Genomic DNA, 17,676 nt, shown 5'->3' with positions numbered 1-17,676 from the left:
GGGGGTGGGTTGGGCCATTTCTTTCGTCTGTTTCCATGCGCTACCTCGCAAACGTGGGAGACAGCGACAAAGCAAAATACATAAATAAATATATATATTCTTTTCTTTTCTTTCATACTATTCGCAATTTCCCTCATTAGCGAGGTAGCGTTAAGAACAGAGGACTAGGCCTTTGAGGGAATATCCTCACCTGGCCCCCTTCTCTGTTCCTTCTTTTGGAAAGAAAAAAAAAAATGAGGGGAGGATTTCCAGCCCCCCGCTCCCTTCCCTTTTAGTTGCCTTCTACGACACGCAGGGAATACGTGGGAAGTATTCTCTCTCCCCTATCCCCAGGGAGGTATATATATATATATATATATATATATATATATATATATATATATATATATATATATATATATATATATATATATTTTTTTTTTTTTTAATACTTTGTCGCTGTCTCCCGCGTTTGCGAGGTAGCGCAAGGAAACAGACGAAAGAAATGGCCCAACCCCCCCCATACACATGTATATACATACGTCCACACACGCAAATATACATACCTACACAGCTTTCCATGGTTTACCCCAGACGCTTCACATGCCTTGATTCCATCCACTGACAGCACGTCAACCCCGGTATACCACATCGCTCCAATTCACTCTATTCCTTGCCCTCCTTTCACCCTCCTGCATGTTCAGGCCCCGATCACACAAAATCTTTTTCACTCCATCTTTCCACCTCCAATTTGGTCTCCCTCTTCTCCTTGCTCCCTCCACCTCCGACACATATATCCTCTTGGTCAATCTTTCCTCACTCATCCTCTCCATGTGCCCAAACCACTTCAAAACACCCTCTTCTGCTCTCTCAACCACGCGCTTTTTATTTCCACACATCTCTCTTACCCTTACGTTACTCACTCGATCAAACCACCTCACACCACACATTGTCCTCAAACATCTCATTTCCAGCACATCCATCCTCCTGCGCACAACTCTATCCATAGCCCACGCCTCGCAACCATACAACATTGTTGGAACCACTATTCCTTCAAACATACCCATTTTTGCTTTCCGAGATAATGTTCTCGACTTCCACACATTCTTCAAGGCTCCCAAAATTTTCGCCCCCTCCCCCACCCTATGATCCACTTCCGCTTCCATCCGCTGCCAGATCCACTCCCAGATATCTAAAACACTTCACTTCCTCCAGTTTTTCTCCATTCAAACTCACCTCCCAATTGACTTGACCCTCAACCCTACTGTACCTAATAACCTTGCTCTTATTCACATTTACTCTTAACTTTCTTCTTCCACACACTTTACCAAACTCAGTCACCAGCTTCTGCAGTTTCTCACATGAATCAGCCACCAGCGCTGTATCATCAGCAAACAACAACTGACTCACTTCCCAAGCTCTCTCATCCCCAACAGACTTCATACTTGCCCCTCTTTCCAAAACTCTTGCATTTACCTCCCTAACAACCCCATCCATAAACAAATTAAACAACCATGGAGACATCACACACCCCTGCCGCAAACCTACATTCACTGAGAACCAATCACTTTCCTCTCTTCCCACACGTACACATGCCTTACATCCTCGATAAAAACTTTTCACTGCTTCTAACAACTTTCCTCCCACACCATATATTCTTAATACCTTCCACAGAGCATCTCTATCAACTCTATCATATGCCTTCTCCAGATCCATAAATGCTACATACAAATCCATTTGCTTTTCTAAGTATTTCTCACATACAGTCTTCAAAGCAAACAGCTGATCCACACATCCTCTACCACTTCTGAAACCACACTGCTCTTCCCCAATCTGATGCTCTGTACATGCCTTCACCCTCTCAATCAATACCCTCCCATATAATTTACCAGGAATACTCAACAAACTTATACCTCTGTAATTTGAGCACTCACTCTTATCCCCTTTGCCTTTGTACAATGGCACTATGCACGCATTCCGCCAATCCTCAGGCACCTCACCATGAGTCATACATACATTAAATAACCTTACCAACCAGTCAACAATACAGTCACCCCCTTTTTTAATAAATTCCACTGCAATACCATCCAAACCTGCTGCCTTGCCGGCTTCCATCTTCCGCAAAGCTTTCACTACCTCTTCTCTGTTTACCAAATCATTTTCCCTAACCCTCTCACTTTGCACACCACCTCGACCAAAACACCCTATATCTGCCACTCTATCATCAAACACATTCAGCAAACCTTCAAAATACTCACTCCATCTCCTTCTCACATCACCACTACTTGTTATCACCTCCCCATTTGCGCCCTTCACTGAAGTTCCCATTTGCTCCCTTGTCTTACACACTTTATTTACCTCCTTCCAGAACATCTTTTTATTCTCCCTAAAATTTAATGATACTCTCTCACCCCAACTCTCATTTGCCCTTTTTTTCACCTCTTGCACCTTTCTCTTGACCTCCTGTCTCTTTCTTTTATACATCTCCCACTCAATTGCATTTTTTCCCTGCAAAAATCGTCCAAATGCCTCTCTCTTCTCTTTCACTAATACTCTTACTTCTTCATCCCACCACTCACTACCCTTTCTAATCAACCCACCTCCCACTCTTCTCATGCCACAAGCATCTTTATATATATATATATATATATATATATATATATATATATATATATATATATATATATATATTAATCGAGAATTTACTTTCTTACATTCTATCACATACTCCCACAACTCCTGTTTCAGGAGTATTGCTACTCCTTCCCTTACTCTTGTCCTCTCACTAACCCCTGACTTCACTCCCCAGACATTTCCAAACCACTCTTCCCCTTTACCCTTGAGCTTCGTTTCACTCAGAGCCAAAACATCCAGGTTCCTTTCCTCAAACATACTACCTATCTCTCCTTTTTTCACATCTTGGTTACATCCACACACATTTAGGCACCCCACTCTGAGCCTTCGAGGAGGATGAGCACTCCCCGCGTGACTCCTTCTTCTGTTTCCCATTTTAGAAAGTTAATACAAGGAGGGGAGGATTTCCGGCCCCCCGCTCCCGTCCCCTCTAGTTGATGGAGAGAGGTGGGTGATTATTGGTGCATATGCACCTGGGCATGAGAAGAAAGATCATGAGAGGCAAGTGTTTTGGGAGCAGCTAAATGAGTGTGTTAGCGGTTTTGATGCACGAGACCGGGTTATAGTGATGGGTGATTTGAATGCAAAGGTGAGTAATGTGGCAGTTGAGGGAATAATTGGTATGCATGGGGTGTTCAGTGTTGTAAATGGAAATGGTGAAGAGCTTGTAGATTTATGTGCTGAAAAAGGACTGATGATTGGGAATACCTGGTTTAAAAAGCGAGATATACATAAGTATACTTATGTAAGTAGGAGAGATGGCCAGAGAGCGTTATTGGATTACGTGTTAATTGACAGGCGTGCGAAAGAGAGACTTTTGGATGTCAATGTGCTGAGAGGTGCAACTGGAGGGATGTCTGATCATTATCTTGTGGAGGCTAAGGTGAAGATTAGTATGGGCTTTCAGAAAAGAAGAGTGAATGTTGTGGTGAAGAAGGTGGTGAGAGTAAGTGAGCTTGGGAAGGAGACCTGTGTGAAGAAGTATCAGGAGAGACTGTGTACAGAATGGAAAAAGGTGAGAACAATGGAAGTAAGGGGAGTGGGGGAGGAATGGGATGTATTTAGGGAATCAGTGATGGATTGCACAAAAGATGCTTGTGGCATGAGAAGAGTGGGAGGTGGGCTGTTTAGAAAGGGTAGTGAGTGGTGGGATGAAGAAGTAAGAGTATTAGTGAAAGAGAAGAGAGAGGCATTTGGACGATTTTTGCAGGGAAAAAATGCAATTGAGTAGGAGAAGTATAAAAGAAAGAGACAGGAGGTCAAGAGAAAGGTGCAAGAGGTGAAAAAAAGGGCAAATGAGAGTTGGGGTGAGAGACTATCAGTAAATTTTAGGGAGAATAAAAAGATGTTCTGGAAGGAGGTAAATAGGGTGCGTAAGACAAGGGAGCAAATGGGAACTTCAGTGAAGGGCGCAAATGGGGAGGTGATAACAAGTAGTGGTGATGTGAGAAGGAGATGGAATGAGTATTTTGAAGGTTTGTTGAATGTGTCTGATGACAGAGTGGCAGATATAGGGTGTTTGGGTCGAGGTGGTGTGCAAAGTGAGAGGGTTAGGGAAAATGATTTGGTAAACAGAGAAGAGGTAGTAAAAGCTTTGCGGAAGATGAAAGCCGGCAAGGCAGCAGGTTTGGATGGTATTGCAGTGGAATTTATTAAAAAAGGGGGTGACTGTATTGTTGACTGGTTGGTAAGGTTATTTAATGTATGCATGACTCATGGTGAGGTGCCTGAGGATTGGCGGAATGCGTGCATAGTGCCATTGTACAAAGGCAAAGGGGATAAGAGTGAGTGCTCAAATTACAGAGGTATAAGTTTGTTGAGTATTCCTGGTAAATTATATGGGAGAGTATTGATTGAGAGGGTGAAGGCATGTACAGAGCATCAGATTGGGGAAGAGCAGTGTGGTTTCAGAAGTGGTAGAGGATGTGTGGATCAGGTGTTTGCTTTGAAGAATGTATGTGAGAAATACTTAGAAAAGCAAATGGATTTGTATGTAGCATTTATGGATCTGGAGAAGGCATATGATAGAGTTGATAGAGATGCTCTGTGGAAGGTATTAAGAATATATGGTGTGGGAGGCAAGTTGTTAGAAGCAGTGAAAAGTTTTTATCGAGGATGCAAGGCATGTGTACGTGTAGGAAGAGAGGAAAGTGATTGGTTCTCAGTGAATGTAGGTTTGCGGCAGGGGTGTGTGATGTCTCCATGGTTGTTTAATTTGTTTATGGATGGGGTTGTTAGGGAGGTAAATGCAAGAGTCTTGGAAAGAGGGGCAAGTATGAAGTCTGTTGGGGATGAGAGAGCTTGGGAAGTGAGTCAGTTGTTGTTTGCTGATGATACAGCGCTGGTGGCGGATTCATGTGAGAAACTGCAGATGCTGGTGCCGGAGTTTGGTAAAGTGTGTGGAAGAAGAAAGTTAAGAGTAAATGTGAATAAGAGCAAGGTTATAAGGTACAGTAGGGTTGAGGGTCAAGTCAATTGGGAGGTGAGTTTGAATGGAGAAAAACTGGAGGAAGTGAAGTGTTTTAGATATCTGGGAGTGGATCTGTCAGCGGATGGAACCATGGAAGCGGAAGTGGATCATAGGGTGGGGGAGGGGGCGAAAATTTTGGGAGCCTTGAAAAATGTGTGGAAGTCGAGAACATTATCCCGGAAAGCAAAAATGGGTATGTTTGAAGGAATAGTAGTTCCAACAATGTTGTATGGTTGCGAGGCGTGGGATATGGATAGAGTTGTGCGCAGGAGGATGGATGTGCTGGAAATGAGATGTTTGAGGACAATGTGTGGTGTGAGGTGGTTTGATCGAGTAAGTAACGTAAGGGTAAGAGAGATGTGTGGAAATAAAAAGAGCGTGGTTGAGAGAGCAGAAGAGGGTGTTTTGAAATGGTTTGGGCACATGGAGAGAATGAGTGAGGAAAGATTGACCAAGAGGATATATGTGTCGGAGGTGGAGGGAACGAGGAGAAGAGGGAGACCAAATTGGAGGTGGAAAGATGGAGTGAAAAGGATTTTGTGTGATCGGGGCCTGAACATGCAGGAGGGTGAAAGGAGGGCAAGGAATAGAGTGAATTGGAGCGATGTGGTATACAGGGGTTGACGTGCTGTCAGTGGATTGAATCAAGGCATGTGAAGCGTCCGGGGTAAACCATGGAAAGCTGTGTAGGTATGTATATTTGCGTGTGTGGACGTGTGTATGTACATGTGTATGGGGGGGGTTGGGCCATTTCTTTCGTCTGTTTCCTTGCGCTACCTCGCAAACGCGGGAGACAGCGACAAAGTATAAAAAAAAAAAAAAAAAAAAATATATATATATATATATATATATATATATATATATATATATATATATATATATATATTGTTTTCTAAATTGTTTCTTACATTTTTCATATGTATATATATGTATGTGTGTGTGTGTGTGTATGTGCGTATGTGTGTGTATGTGTGTGTGTGTGTATATGTATATATATATGTATATTATCCCTGGGGATAGGGGTGAAAGAATCCTTCCCACGTATTCCTTGCGTGTCGTAGAAAGCGACTAGAGGGGACGGGAGCGGGGGGGCCGGAAATCCTCCCCTCCTTGTATTAACTTTCGAAAATGGGAAACAGAAGAAGGAGTCACGCGGGGAGTGATCATCCTCCTCGAAGGCTCAGAGTGGGGTGCCTAAATGTGTGTGGATGTAACCAAGATGTGAAAAAAGGAGAGAAAGGTAGTATGTTTGAGGAAAGGAACCTGGATGTTTTGGCTCTGAGTGAAACGAAGCTCAAGGGTAAAGGGGAAGAGTGGTTTGGAAATGTCTGGGGAGTGAAGTCAGGGGTTAGTGAGAGGACAAGAGCAAGGGAAGGAGTAGCAATACTCCTGAAACAGGAGTTGTGGGAGTATGTGATAGAATGTAAGAAAGTAAATTCTCGATTAATATGGGTAAAATTGAAAGTTGATGGAGAGAGGTGGGTGATTATTGGTGCATATGCACCTGGGCATGAGAAGAAAGATCATGAGAGGCAAGTGTTTTGGGAGCAGCTGAATGAGTGTGTTAGCGGTTTTGATGCACGAGACCGGGTTATAGTGATGGGTGATTTGAATGCAAAGGTGAGTAATGTGGCAGTTGAGGGAATAATTGGTATGCATGGGGTGTTCAGTGTTGTAAATGGAAATGGTGAAGAGCTTGTAGATTTATGTGCTGAAAAAGGACTGATGATTGGGAATACCTGGTTTAAAAAGCGAGATATACATAAGTATACTTATGTAAGTAGGAGAGAAGGCCAGAGAGCGTTATTGGATTACGTGTTAATTGACAGGCGTGCGAAAGAGAGACTTTTGGATGTTAATGTGCTGAGAGGTGCAACTGGAGGGATGTCTGATCATTATCTTGTGGAGGCTAAGGTGAAGATTAGTATGGGTTTTCAGAAAAGAGGAGTGAATGTTGGGGTGAAGAAGGTGGTGAGAGTAAGTGAGCTTGGGAAGGAGACCTGTGTGGGGAAGTACCAGGAGAGACTGTGTACAGAATGGAAAAAGGTGAGAACAATGGAAGTAAGGGGAGTGGGGGAGGAATGGGATGTATTTAGGGAATCAGTGATGGATTGCGCAAAAGATGCTTGTGGCATGAGAAGAGTGGGAGGTGGGCTGTTTAGAAAGGGTAGTGAGTGGTGGGATGAAGAAGTAAGAGTATTAGTGAAAGAGAAGAGAGAGGCATTTGGACGATTTTTGCAGGGAAAAAATGCAATTGAGTGGGAGAAGTATAAAAGAAAGAGACAGGAGGTCAAGAGAAAGGTGCAAGAGGTGAAAAAAAGGGCAAATGAGAGTTGGGGTGAGAGACTATCAGTAAATTTTAGGGAGAATAAAAAGATGTTCTGGAAGGAGGTAAATAGGGTGCGTGAGACAAGGGAGCAAATGGGAACTTCAGTGAAGGGCGTAAATGGGGAGGTGATAACAAGTAGTGGTGATGTGAGAAGGAGATGGAATGAGTATTTTGAAGGTTTGTTGAATGTGTCTGATGACAGAGTGGCAGATATAGGGTGTTTTGGTCGAGGTGGTGTGCAAAGTGAGAGGGTTAGGGAAAATGATTTGGTAAACAGAGAAGAGGTAGTAAAAGCTTTGCGGAAGATGAAAGCCGGCAAGGCAGCAGGTTTGGATGGTATTGCAGTGGAATTTATTAAAAAAGGGGGTGACTGTATTGTTGACTGGTTGGTAAGGTTATTTAATGTATGTATGACTCATGGTGAGGTGCCTGAGGATTGGCGGAATGCGTGCATAGTGCCATTGTACAAAGGCAAAGGGGATAAGAGTGAGTGCTCAAATTACAGAGGTATAAGTTTGTAGAGTATTCCTGGTAAATTATATGGGAGGGTATTGATTGAGAGGGTGAAGGCATGTACAGAGCATCAGATTGGGGAAGAGCAGTGCGGTTTCAGAAGTGGTAGAGGATGTGTGGATCAGGTGTTTGCTTTGAAGAATGTATGTGAGAAATACTTAGAAAAGCAAATGGATTTGTATGTAGCATTTATGGATCTGGAGAAGGCATATGATAGAGTTGATAGAGATGCTCTGTGGAAGGTATTAAGAATATATGGTGTGGGAGGCAAGTTGTTAGAAGCAGTGAAAAGTTTTTATCGAGGATGTAAGGCATGTGTACGTGTGGGAAGAGAGGAAAGTGATTGGTTCTCAGTGAATGTAGGTTTGCGGCAGGGGTGTGTGATGTCTCCATGGTTGTTTAATTTGTTTATGGATGGGGTTGTTAGGGAGGTAAATGCAAGAGTCCTGGAAAGAGGGGCAAGTATGAAGTCTGTTGGGGATGAGAGAGCTTTGGAAGTGAGTCAGTTGTTGTTCGCTGATGATACAGCGCTGGTGGCTGATTCATGTGAGAAACTGCAGAAGCTGGTGACTGAGTTTGGTAAAGTGTGTGGAAGAAGAAAGTTAAGAGTAAATGTGAATAAGAGCAAGGTTATTAGGTACAGTAGGGTTGAGGGTCAAGTCAATTGGGAGGTGAGTTTGAATGGTGAAAAACTGGAGGAAGTGAAGTGTTTTAGATATCTGGGAGTGGATCTGTCAGCGGATGGAACCATGGAAGCGGAAGTGGATCATAGGGTGGGGGAGGGGGCGAAAATTTTGGGAGCCTTGAAAAATGTGTGGAAGTCGAGAACATTATCTCGGAAAGCAAAAAGGGTATGTTTGAAGGAATAGTGGTTCCAACAATGTTGTATGGTTGCGAGGCGTGGGCTATGGATAGAGCTGTGCGCAGGAGGATGGACGTGCTGGAAATGAGATGTTTGAGGTAAATGTGTGGTGTGAGGTGGTTTGAGCGAGTAAGTAACGTAAGGGTAAGAGAGATGTGTGGAAATAAAAAGAGCGTGGTTGAGAGAGCAGAAGAGGGTGTTTTGAAATGGTTTGGGCACATGGAGAGAATGAGTGAGGAAAGATTGACCAAGAGGATATATGTGTCGGAGGTGGAGGGAACGAGGAGAAGAGGGAGACCAAATTGGAGGTGGAAAGATGGAGTGAAAAAGATTTTGTGTGATCGGGGCCTGAACATGCAGGAGGGTGAAAGGAGGGCAAGGAACAGAGTGAATTGGAGCGATGTGGTATACAGGGGTTGACGTGCTGTCAGAGGATTGAATCAAGGCATGTGAAGCGTCTGGGGTAAACCATGGAAAGCTGTGTAGGTATGTATATTTGCGTGTGTGGACGTGTGTATGTACATGTGTATGGGGGGGGGTTGGGCCATTTCTTTCGTCTGTTTCCTTGTGCTACCTCGCAAACGCGGGAGACAGCGACAAAGTATAAAAAAAAAAAAAAAAAAAAAAATATATATATATATATATATATATTATCCCTGGGGATAGGGGATTAAGAATACTTCCCACGTATTTCCTGCGTGTCGTAGAAGGCGACTAAAAGGGGAGGGAGCGGGGGGCTGGAAATCCTCCCCTCTCTTTTTTTTTTTTTTTTTTTTTTTTTCCCCAAAAGAAGGAACTGAGGGGGCCAGGTGAGGATATTCCAAAAAAGGCCCAGTCCTCTGTTCCTAACGCTACCTCGCTTACGCGGGAAATGGCGAATAGTTTAAAAGAAAGAAAAAGAAAAATATATATATATATATATATATATATATATATATATATATATATATATATATATACATACATATATATATATATATATATATATATATATATATATATATATATATATATATATATTTTTTTTTTTTATACTTTGTCGCTGTCTCCCGCGTTTGCGAGGTAGCGCAAGGAAACAGACGAAAGAAATGGCCCAACCCTCCCCATACACATGTACATACACACGTCCACACACGCAAATATACATACCTACACAGCTTTCCATGGTTTACCCCGGACGCTTCACATGCCTTGATTCAATCCACTGACAGCACGTCAACCCCTGTATACCACATCGCTCCAATTCACTCTATTCCTTGCCCTCCTTTCACCCTCCTGCATGTTCAGGCCCCGATCACACAAAATCCTTTTCACTCCATCTTTCCACCTCCAATTTGGTCTCCCTCTTCTCCTCGTTCCCTCCACCTCCGACACATATATCCTCTTGGTCAATCTTTCCTCACTCATTCTCTCCATGTGCCCAAACCATTTCAAAACACCCTCTTCTGCTCTCTCAACCACGCTCTTTTTATTTCCACACATCTCTCTTACCCTTACGTTACTTACTCGATCAAACCACCTCACACCACACATTGTCCTCAAACATCTCATTTCCAGCGCATCCATCCTCCTGCGCACAACTCTATCCATAGCCCACGCCTCGCAACCATACAACATTGTTGGAACTACTATTCCTTCAAACATACCCATTTTTGCTTTCCGGGATAATGTTCTCGACTTCCACACATTTTTCAAGGCTCCCAAAATTTTCGCCCCCTCCCCCACCCTATGATCCACTTCCGCTTCCATGGTTCCATCCGCTGACAGATCCACTCCCAGATATCTAAAACACTTCACTTCCTCCAGTTTTTCTCCATTCAAACTCACCTCCCAATTGACTTGACCCTCAACCCTACTGTACCTAATAACCTTGCTCTTATTCACATTTACTCTTAACTTTCTTCTTCCACACACTTTACCAAACTCCGTCACCAGCTTCTGCAGTTTCTCACATGAATCCGCCACCAGCGCTGTATCATCAGCGAACAACAACTGACTCACTTCCCAAGCTCTCTCATCCCCAACAGACCTCATACTTGCCCCTCTTTCCAAGACTCTTGCATTTACCTCCCTAACAACCCCATCCATAAACAAATTAAACAACCATGGAGACATCACACACCCCTGCCGCAAACCTACATTCACTGAGAACCAATCACTTTCCTCTCTTCCTACACGTACACATGCCTTACATCCTCGATAAAAACTTTTCACTGCTTCTAACAACTTGCCTCCCACACCATATATTCTTAATACCTTCCACAGAGCATCTCTATCAACTCTATCATATGCCTTCTCCAGATCCATAAATGCTACATACAAATCCATTTGCTTTTCTAAGTATTTCTCACATACATTCTTCAAAGCAAACACCTGATCCACACATCCTCTCCCACTTCTGAAACCACACTGCTCTTCCCCAATCTGATGCTCTGTACATGCCTTCACCCTCTCAATCAATACCCTCCCATATAATTTACCAGGAATACTCAACAAACTTATACCTCTGTAATTTGAGCACTCACTCTTATCCCCTTTGCCTTTGTACAATGGCACTATGCACGCATTCCGCCAATCCTCAGGCACCTCACCATGAGTCATACATACATTAAATAACCTTACCAACCAGTCAACAATACAGTCACCCCCTTTTTTAATAAATTCCACTGCAATACCATCCAAACCTGCTGCCTTGCCGGCTTTCATCTTCCGCAAAGCTTTTACTACCTCTTCTCTGTTTACCAAATCATTTTCCCTAACCCTCTCACTTTGCACACCACCTCGACCAAAACACCCTATATCTGCCACTCTGTCATCAGACACATTCAACAAACCTTCAAAATACTCATTCCATCTCCTTCTCACATCACCACTACTTGTTATCACCTCCCCATTTACGCCCTTCACTGAAGTTCCCATTTGCTCCCTTGTCTTACGCACCCTATTTACCTCCTTCCAGAACATCTTTTTATTCTCCTTAAAATTTACTGATAGTCTCTCACCCCAACTCTCATTTGCCCTTTTTTTTCACCTCTTGCACCTTTCTCTTGACCTCCTGTCTCTTTCTTTTATACTTCTCCCACTCAATTGCATTTTTTCCCTGCAAAAATCGTCCAAATGCCTCTCTCTTCTCTTTCACTAATACTCTTACTTCTTCATCCCACCACTCACTACCCTTTCTAAACAGCCCACCTCCCACTCTTCTCATGCCACAAGCATCTTTTGCGCAATCCATCACTGATTCCCTAAATACATCCCATTCCTCCCCCACTCCCCTTACTTCCATTGTTCTCACCTTTTTCCATTCTGTACACAGTCTCTCCTGATACTTCTTCACACAGACCTTCTTATAGTGATGGGTGATTTGAATGCAAAGGTGAGTAATGTGGCAGTTGAGGGAATAATTGGTATGCATGGGGTGTTCAGTGTTGTAAATGGAAATGGTGAAGAGCTTGTAGATTTATGTGCTGAAAAAGGACTGATGATTGGGAATACCTGGTTTAAAAAGCGAGATATACATAAGTATACTTATGTAAGTAGGAGAGATGGCCAGAGAGCGTTATTGGATTACGTGTTAATTGACAGGCGTGCGAAAGAGAGACTTTTGGATGTCAATGTGCTGAGAGGTGCAACTGGAGGGATGTCTGATCATTATCTTGTGGAGGCTAAGGTGAAGATTAGTATGGGTTTTCAGAAAAGAAGAGTGAATATATATATATATATATATATATATATATATATATATATATATATATATATATATATATATATATATACATATATTCGCTGATGATACAGCGCTGGTGGCTGAGTTTGGTAAAGTGTGTGTAAGAAGAAAGTTGAGAGTAAATGTGAATAAGAGAAAGGTTATTAAGTACAGTAGGGTTGAGGGTCAAGTCAATTGGGAGGTAAGTTTGAATGGATAAAAACTGGAGGAAGTGAAGTGTTTTAGATATATAGGAGTCGATTTGGCAGCGGATGGAACCATGGAAGTGGAAGTGAATCATAGGGTGGGGGAGGGGGCGAAAATTCTGGGAGCGTTGAAGAATGTGTGGAAGTTGAGAACATTATCTCCAAAGGCAAAAATGGGTATGCTTGAAGGAATAGTGGTTCCAATAATGTTATATGGTTGCGAGGCGTGGGCTATGGATAGAGTTGTGCGCAGGAGGGTGGATGTGCTGGAAATGAGATGTTTCAGGACAATATGAGGTGTGAGGTGGTTTGATCGAGTAAGTAATAATAGGGTAAGAGAGATGTGTGGTAATAAAAAGAGTGTGGTTGAGAGAGCAGAAGAGGGTGTTTTGAAATGGTTTGGTCACATGGAGAGAATGAGAGAGGAAAGATTGACCAAAAGGATATATGTGTCAGAGGTGGAGGGAACGAAGAGAAGTGGGAGACCAAATTGGAGGTGGAAAGATGGAGTGAAAAAGATTTTGAGTGATCGGGGCCTGAACATTCCGAAGGGTGAAAGGCGGGCAAGGAATAGAGTGAATTGGAATGATGTGGTATACCGGGGTCGACGTGCTGTCAATGGATTGAACCAGGGCATGTGAAGCGTCTGGGGTAAACCATGGAAGGTTCTGTGGGGCCTGGATGTGGGAAGGGAGCTGTGGTTTCGGTGCATTATTACATGACAGCTAGACTGAGTGTGAACGAATGTGGCCTTTGTTGTCTTTTCCTAGCACTACCTCGCACACATGAGGGGGTGAGGGGGTTGTTATTTCATGTGTGGCGAGGTGGCGATGGCAATGAATAAAGGCCGACAGTATGAATTATGTACACGAGTATATATGTATATGTCTGTGTGTGTATATATATGTATATATGTGTATGTGGGTGGGTTGGTCCATTCTTTCGTCTGTTTCCTTGCGCTACCTCGCTAACGAGGGAGACAGCGACATAGCAAAATATAAAAATATATATATATATTTTTTTTTTTTATTATACTTTGTCGCTGTCTCCCGCGTTTGCGAGGTAGCGCAAGGAAACAGACGAAAGAAATGGCCCAACCCCCCCCATACACATGTATATACATACGTCCACACACGCAAATATACATACCTACACAGCTTTCCATGGCTTACCCCAGACGCTTCACATGCCTTGATTCAATCCACTGACAGCACGTCAACCCCGGTATACCACATCGCTCCAATTCACTCTATTCCTTGCCCTCCTTTCACCCTCCTGCATGTTCAGACCCCGATCACACAAAATCTTTTTCACTCCATCTTTCCACCTCCAATTTGGTCTCCCTCTTCTCCTTGTTCCCTCCACCTCCGACACATATATCCTCTTGGTCAATCTTTCCTCACTCATCCTCTCCATGTGCCCAAACCACTTCAAAACACCCTCTTCTGCTCTCTCAACCACGCTCTTTTTATTTCCACACATCTCTCTTACCCTTACGTTACTCACTCGATCAAACCACCTCACACCACACATTGTCCTCAAACATCTCATTTCCAGCACATCCATCCTCCTGCACACAACTCTATCCATAGCCCACGCTTCGCAACCATACAACATTGTTGGAACCACTATTCCTTCAAACATACCCATTTTTGCTTTCCGAGATAATGTTCTCGACTTCCACACATTCTTCAAGGCCCCCAGAATTTTCGCCCCCTCCCCCACCCTATGATCCACTTCCGCTTCCATCCGCTGCCAGATCCACTCCCAGATATCTAAAACACTTCACTTCCTCCAGTTTTTCTCCATTCAAACTCACCTCCCAATTGACTTGACCCTCAACCCTACTGTACCTAATAACCTTGCTCTTATTCACATTTACTCTTAACTTTCTTCTTCCACACACTTTACCAAACTCAGTCACCAGCTTCTGCAGTTTCTCACATGAATCAGCCACCAGCGCTGTATCATCAGCGAACAACAACTGACTCACTTCCCAAGCTCTCTCATCCCCAACAGACTTCATACTTGCCCCTCTTTCCAAAACTCTTGCATTTACCTCCCTAACAACCCCATCCATAAACAAATTAAACAACCATGGAGACATCACACACCCCTGCCGCAAACCTACATTCACTGAGAACCAATCACTTTCCTCTCTTCCTACACGTACACATGACTTACATCCTCGATAAAAACTTTTCACTGCTTCTAACAACTTTCCTCCCACACCATATATTCTTAATACCTTCCACAGACCATCTCTATCAACTCTATCATATGCCTTCTCCAGATCCATAAATGCTACATACAAAAATATATATATATATATATATATATATATATATATATATATATATATATGTATATGTATATATATATATATATATATATATATATATATATATATATATATATATATATATATATATATATATATATATATATTTTCATACATCTTTACCATTTCCTGCGTCAGCAAAGTAGCGTTAAGAACAGAGGACTGAGCCTTAGAGGTACTCACTCCATCTTCTCACTTCACCATTACTTGTTATTACCTCCCCATTAGCCCCCTTCACTGATGTTCCCATTTGTTCTCTTGTCTTATGTACTTTACTTACCTCCTTTCAAAACATCTTTTTATCCTCCCTAGAATTTAATGATATCCTCTCACCCCAACTCTCATTTGTCCTCTTTTTCACCTCTTGCATCTTTCTCTTGACCTCCGGCCGCTTTCTTTTATACATCTCCCAGTCATTTGCACTATTTCCCTGCAAAAATCGTCCAAACCCCTCTCTCTTCTCTTTCACTAGCAATATTACTCCTTCATCCCACCACTCTTTACCCTTTCTAATTCTTATTACAACACTCTTAGTAGTACCTAAATGATCTGTACTAAATGATGATCTCATAATCCTCTATCAAATCACACTTTTGTCTTGTATCATTCAACCAGTTTTTCATCTGACGATGTTTTTAATGTACTATTCATATGTATATGCATTTGTTTGAATGATTTTATTCAAGCCTTATTAAAGTGACAATGGTAAGTAGACTGTATTCTGTCTCCATTTGTATTCCTCTCTTTATCTCACTGCCCCATAACATCATTCCCTGAAGTTCTTTCAAAGCTTCACACTGTATTCCCATACCACCATGATAATATATATCCTTTATTGAGGTGAACAGAAGGTATAAAAAAAACCACTCCTCTCTGATTCCCTATTCCCTATTAATACATATCAAATTATCAACTTAACTGTAACCCAGTGTTACAGACTTCAGCCAAACCCACAATGACCTTTTTCAAATATTTTCATCCACAGTTCAATGTGCATAAATCTTTACTCTACCCTCCTTTCCTCTATCTCTGAACACACCACCTGCCAATTATCTATTTCAGTCACACTCTCTCCATGCAATTATTCTTACTCTGACCCATATTTCACATCACACATTTCCCAAAATTCACCTTTCTTACATTTAACACCAAACTCTCAGTATCTATGAATTCATTCTAAAATGTACCTTGTCTTGACAATATAAATGAAAATATTCCACCTCAACTATGTATTACACCAGAACTAAATGACAAAAGGTTTGTATTCATGCTCTTGGGAATGAATATACTGGCGAATATAAGAACATACAGGGGAGGGGTTGTTTGCAACCCTCTCCATGAATTCATATTTCTTGGCTTATGATCTAAAATTGTTTACTCAAAAGTTATGACCTCGTATATCATTAAACTAACAGCAAGTCTATCAAGCCCAGTGAAAATACAACTCTGTTGATGTTTCTTTCTTCTTCATAAAGTTCATTATTCCACTTACGAAACAGTTCCAGCTGAATGTGCTGTTTTGGCAAGATGTTCAGGGATAGATGCTTCTTCCTGTGCTTCTTTCACCATTACTTGTAAGGGCTGGAGCCCTGCAGTGATACCACCTCCAACCATTGTATCCATCATGCCAGGATATGTTGGCTTGCTTAGTGACCGTTTCTGCATCCAAATCTTCATCCGACCGTCTTCGAGTGATCTTGTATAGCCTGTGATGTGTACACCAAATGCCCGAGCGCCTAGAACAGCTGATGAAAGAGGTGTAATAATGAGTTTCTGCATTTCTATATATGTATTTCAGTAATCAACACAGTATGTCTAATTGTGATTTTGTACCTGAGCATTTCTATCTGCATATCTATATATATCTCTTACTCCTGTTCCCACCTGGAACTCCCTCAAGGGGGTGGCCACGACAATAAAGCCTCTGTACCTAGTGAACCCCAATGCTGCTTCTTAGCCTTTAACCCCTCACACTTAACAGGCCACTAGCAGGGAGCTACTCTAGAATTTAGCAAAGAGTTTGCAGAGGCTCCTACCTGATGTTCGCATTGGCTACTTCTACCTAATGCTCCTCCCTAAATGTTCGAACCATTACTCCTATTATTTTGCCAAACCTGTAAGAAACTTTCATCATCAATTCTGTTCCAGTGCTTACAGTATGCATAAGACTTCTTAGAATGCTTAAGCATGCTTAACTCCAAAGAATTTTACTTAACTTTAAAAGAGTTTTCCTAAACATGCTACACAAAGCTGCTTTATGCTTAGGCAGTTAAGAATTTGTTTAGTACTGTAAACATGGCTGTACTATAAGAAAGACTTGTTCAGCTGAAAACTTTTAGACCCTGTTATGATGTTCTCGGTGTGTTTGATGATGCACAACTTATCAGGAGATATCGATTTGCCCGTGTAGGAATATACTTTGTCACATATTTAGTGAGGAATAAGAAAGTCCTACAGCAAGAACCATGGCTATCATGCCAAAACTGAAAGTTACAATAATCTTATCTTCTTAATGAAAAAATTTTGTGTAGTGATGATTTTGGACCAACACAACCAACTGTAATTAGAATTACTGCACAGGCATTACAAGCTCTAAGCTCCCCAAAATTTGTCTAGTGTTTCTTCAAGTTTCCCAC

At 42.1% G+C, this 17,676-nt stretch overlaps 1 protein-coding gene across 1 annotated transcript in view; it reads right to left on the bottom strand.

Annotated features, from left to right (window-relative positions):
* Positions 1–17,676, bottom strand: part of LOC139759793 (uncharacterized) — an 83,035-nt gene that overhangs the window by 32,629 nt on the left and 32,730 nt on the right. Inside the window, exon 4 of the mRNA XM_071682258.1 lies at positions 16,533–16,785. Coding sequence (XP_071538359.1) covers positions 16,533–16,785 — 253 coding nt within the window. The remainder of the gene's footprint in view (positions 1–16,532; positions 16,786–17,676) is intronic.

Source organism: Panulirus ornatus, chromosome 34 (genome assembly GCF_036320965.1).
Source record: "Panulirus ornatus isolate Po-2019 chromosome 34, ASM3632096v1, whole genome shotgun sequence".
NCBI classification, from domain to species: domain Eukaryota; kingdom Metazoa; phylum Arthropoda; class Malacostraca; order Decapoda; family Palinuridae; genus Panulirus; species Panulirus ornatus.
Note: the sequence above shows the minus strand (reverse complement) of the source record. Positions and strands in the feature narration are given on the sequence as shown.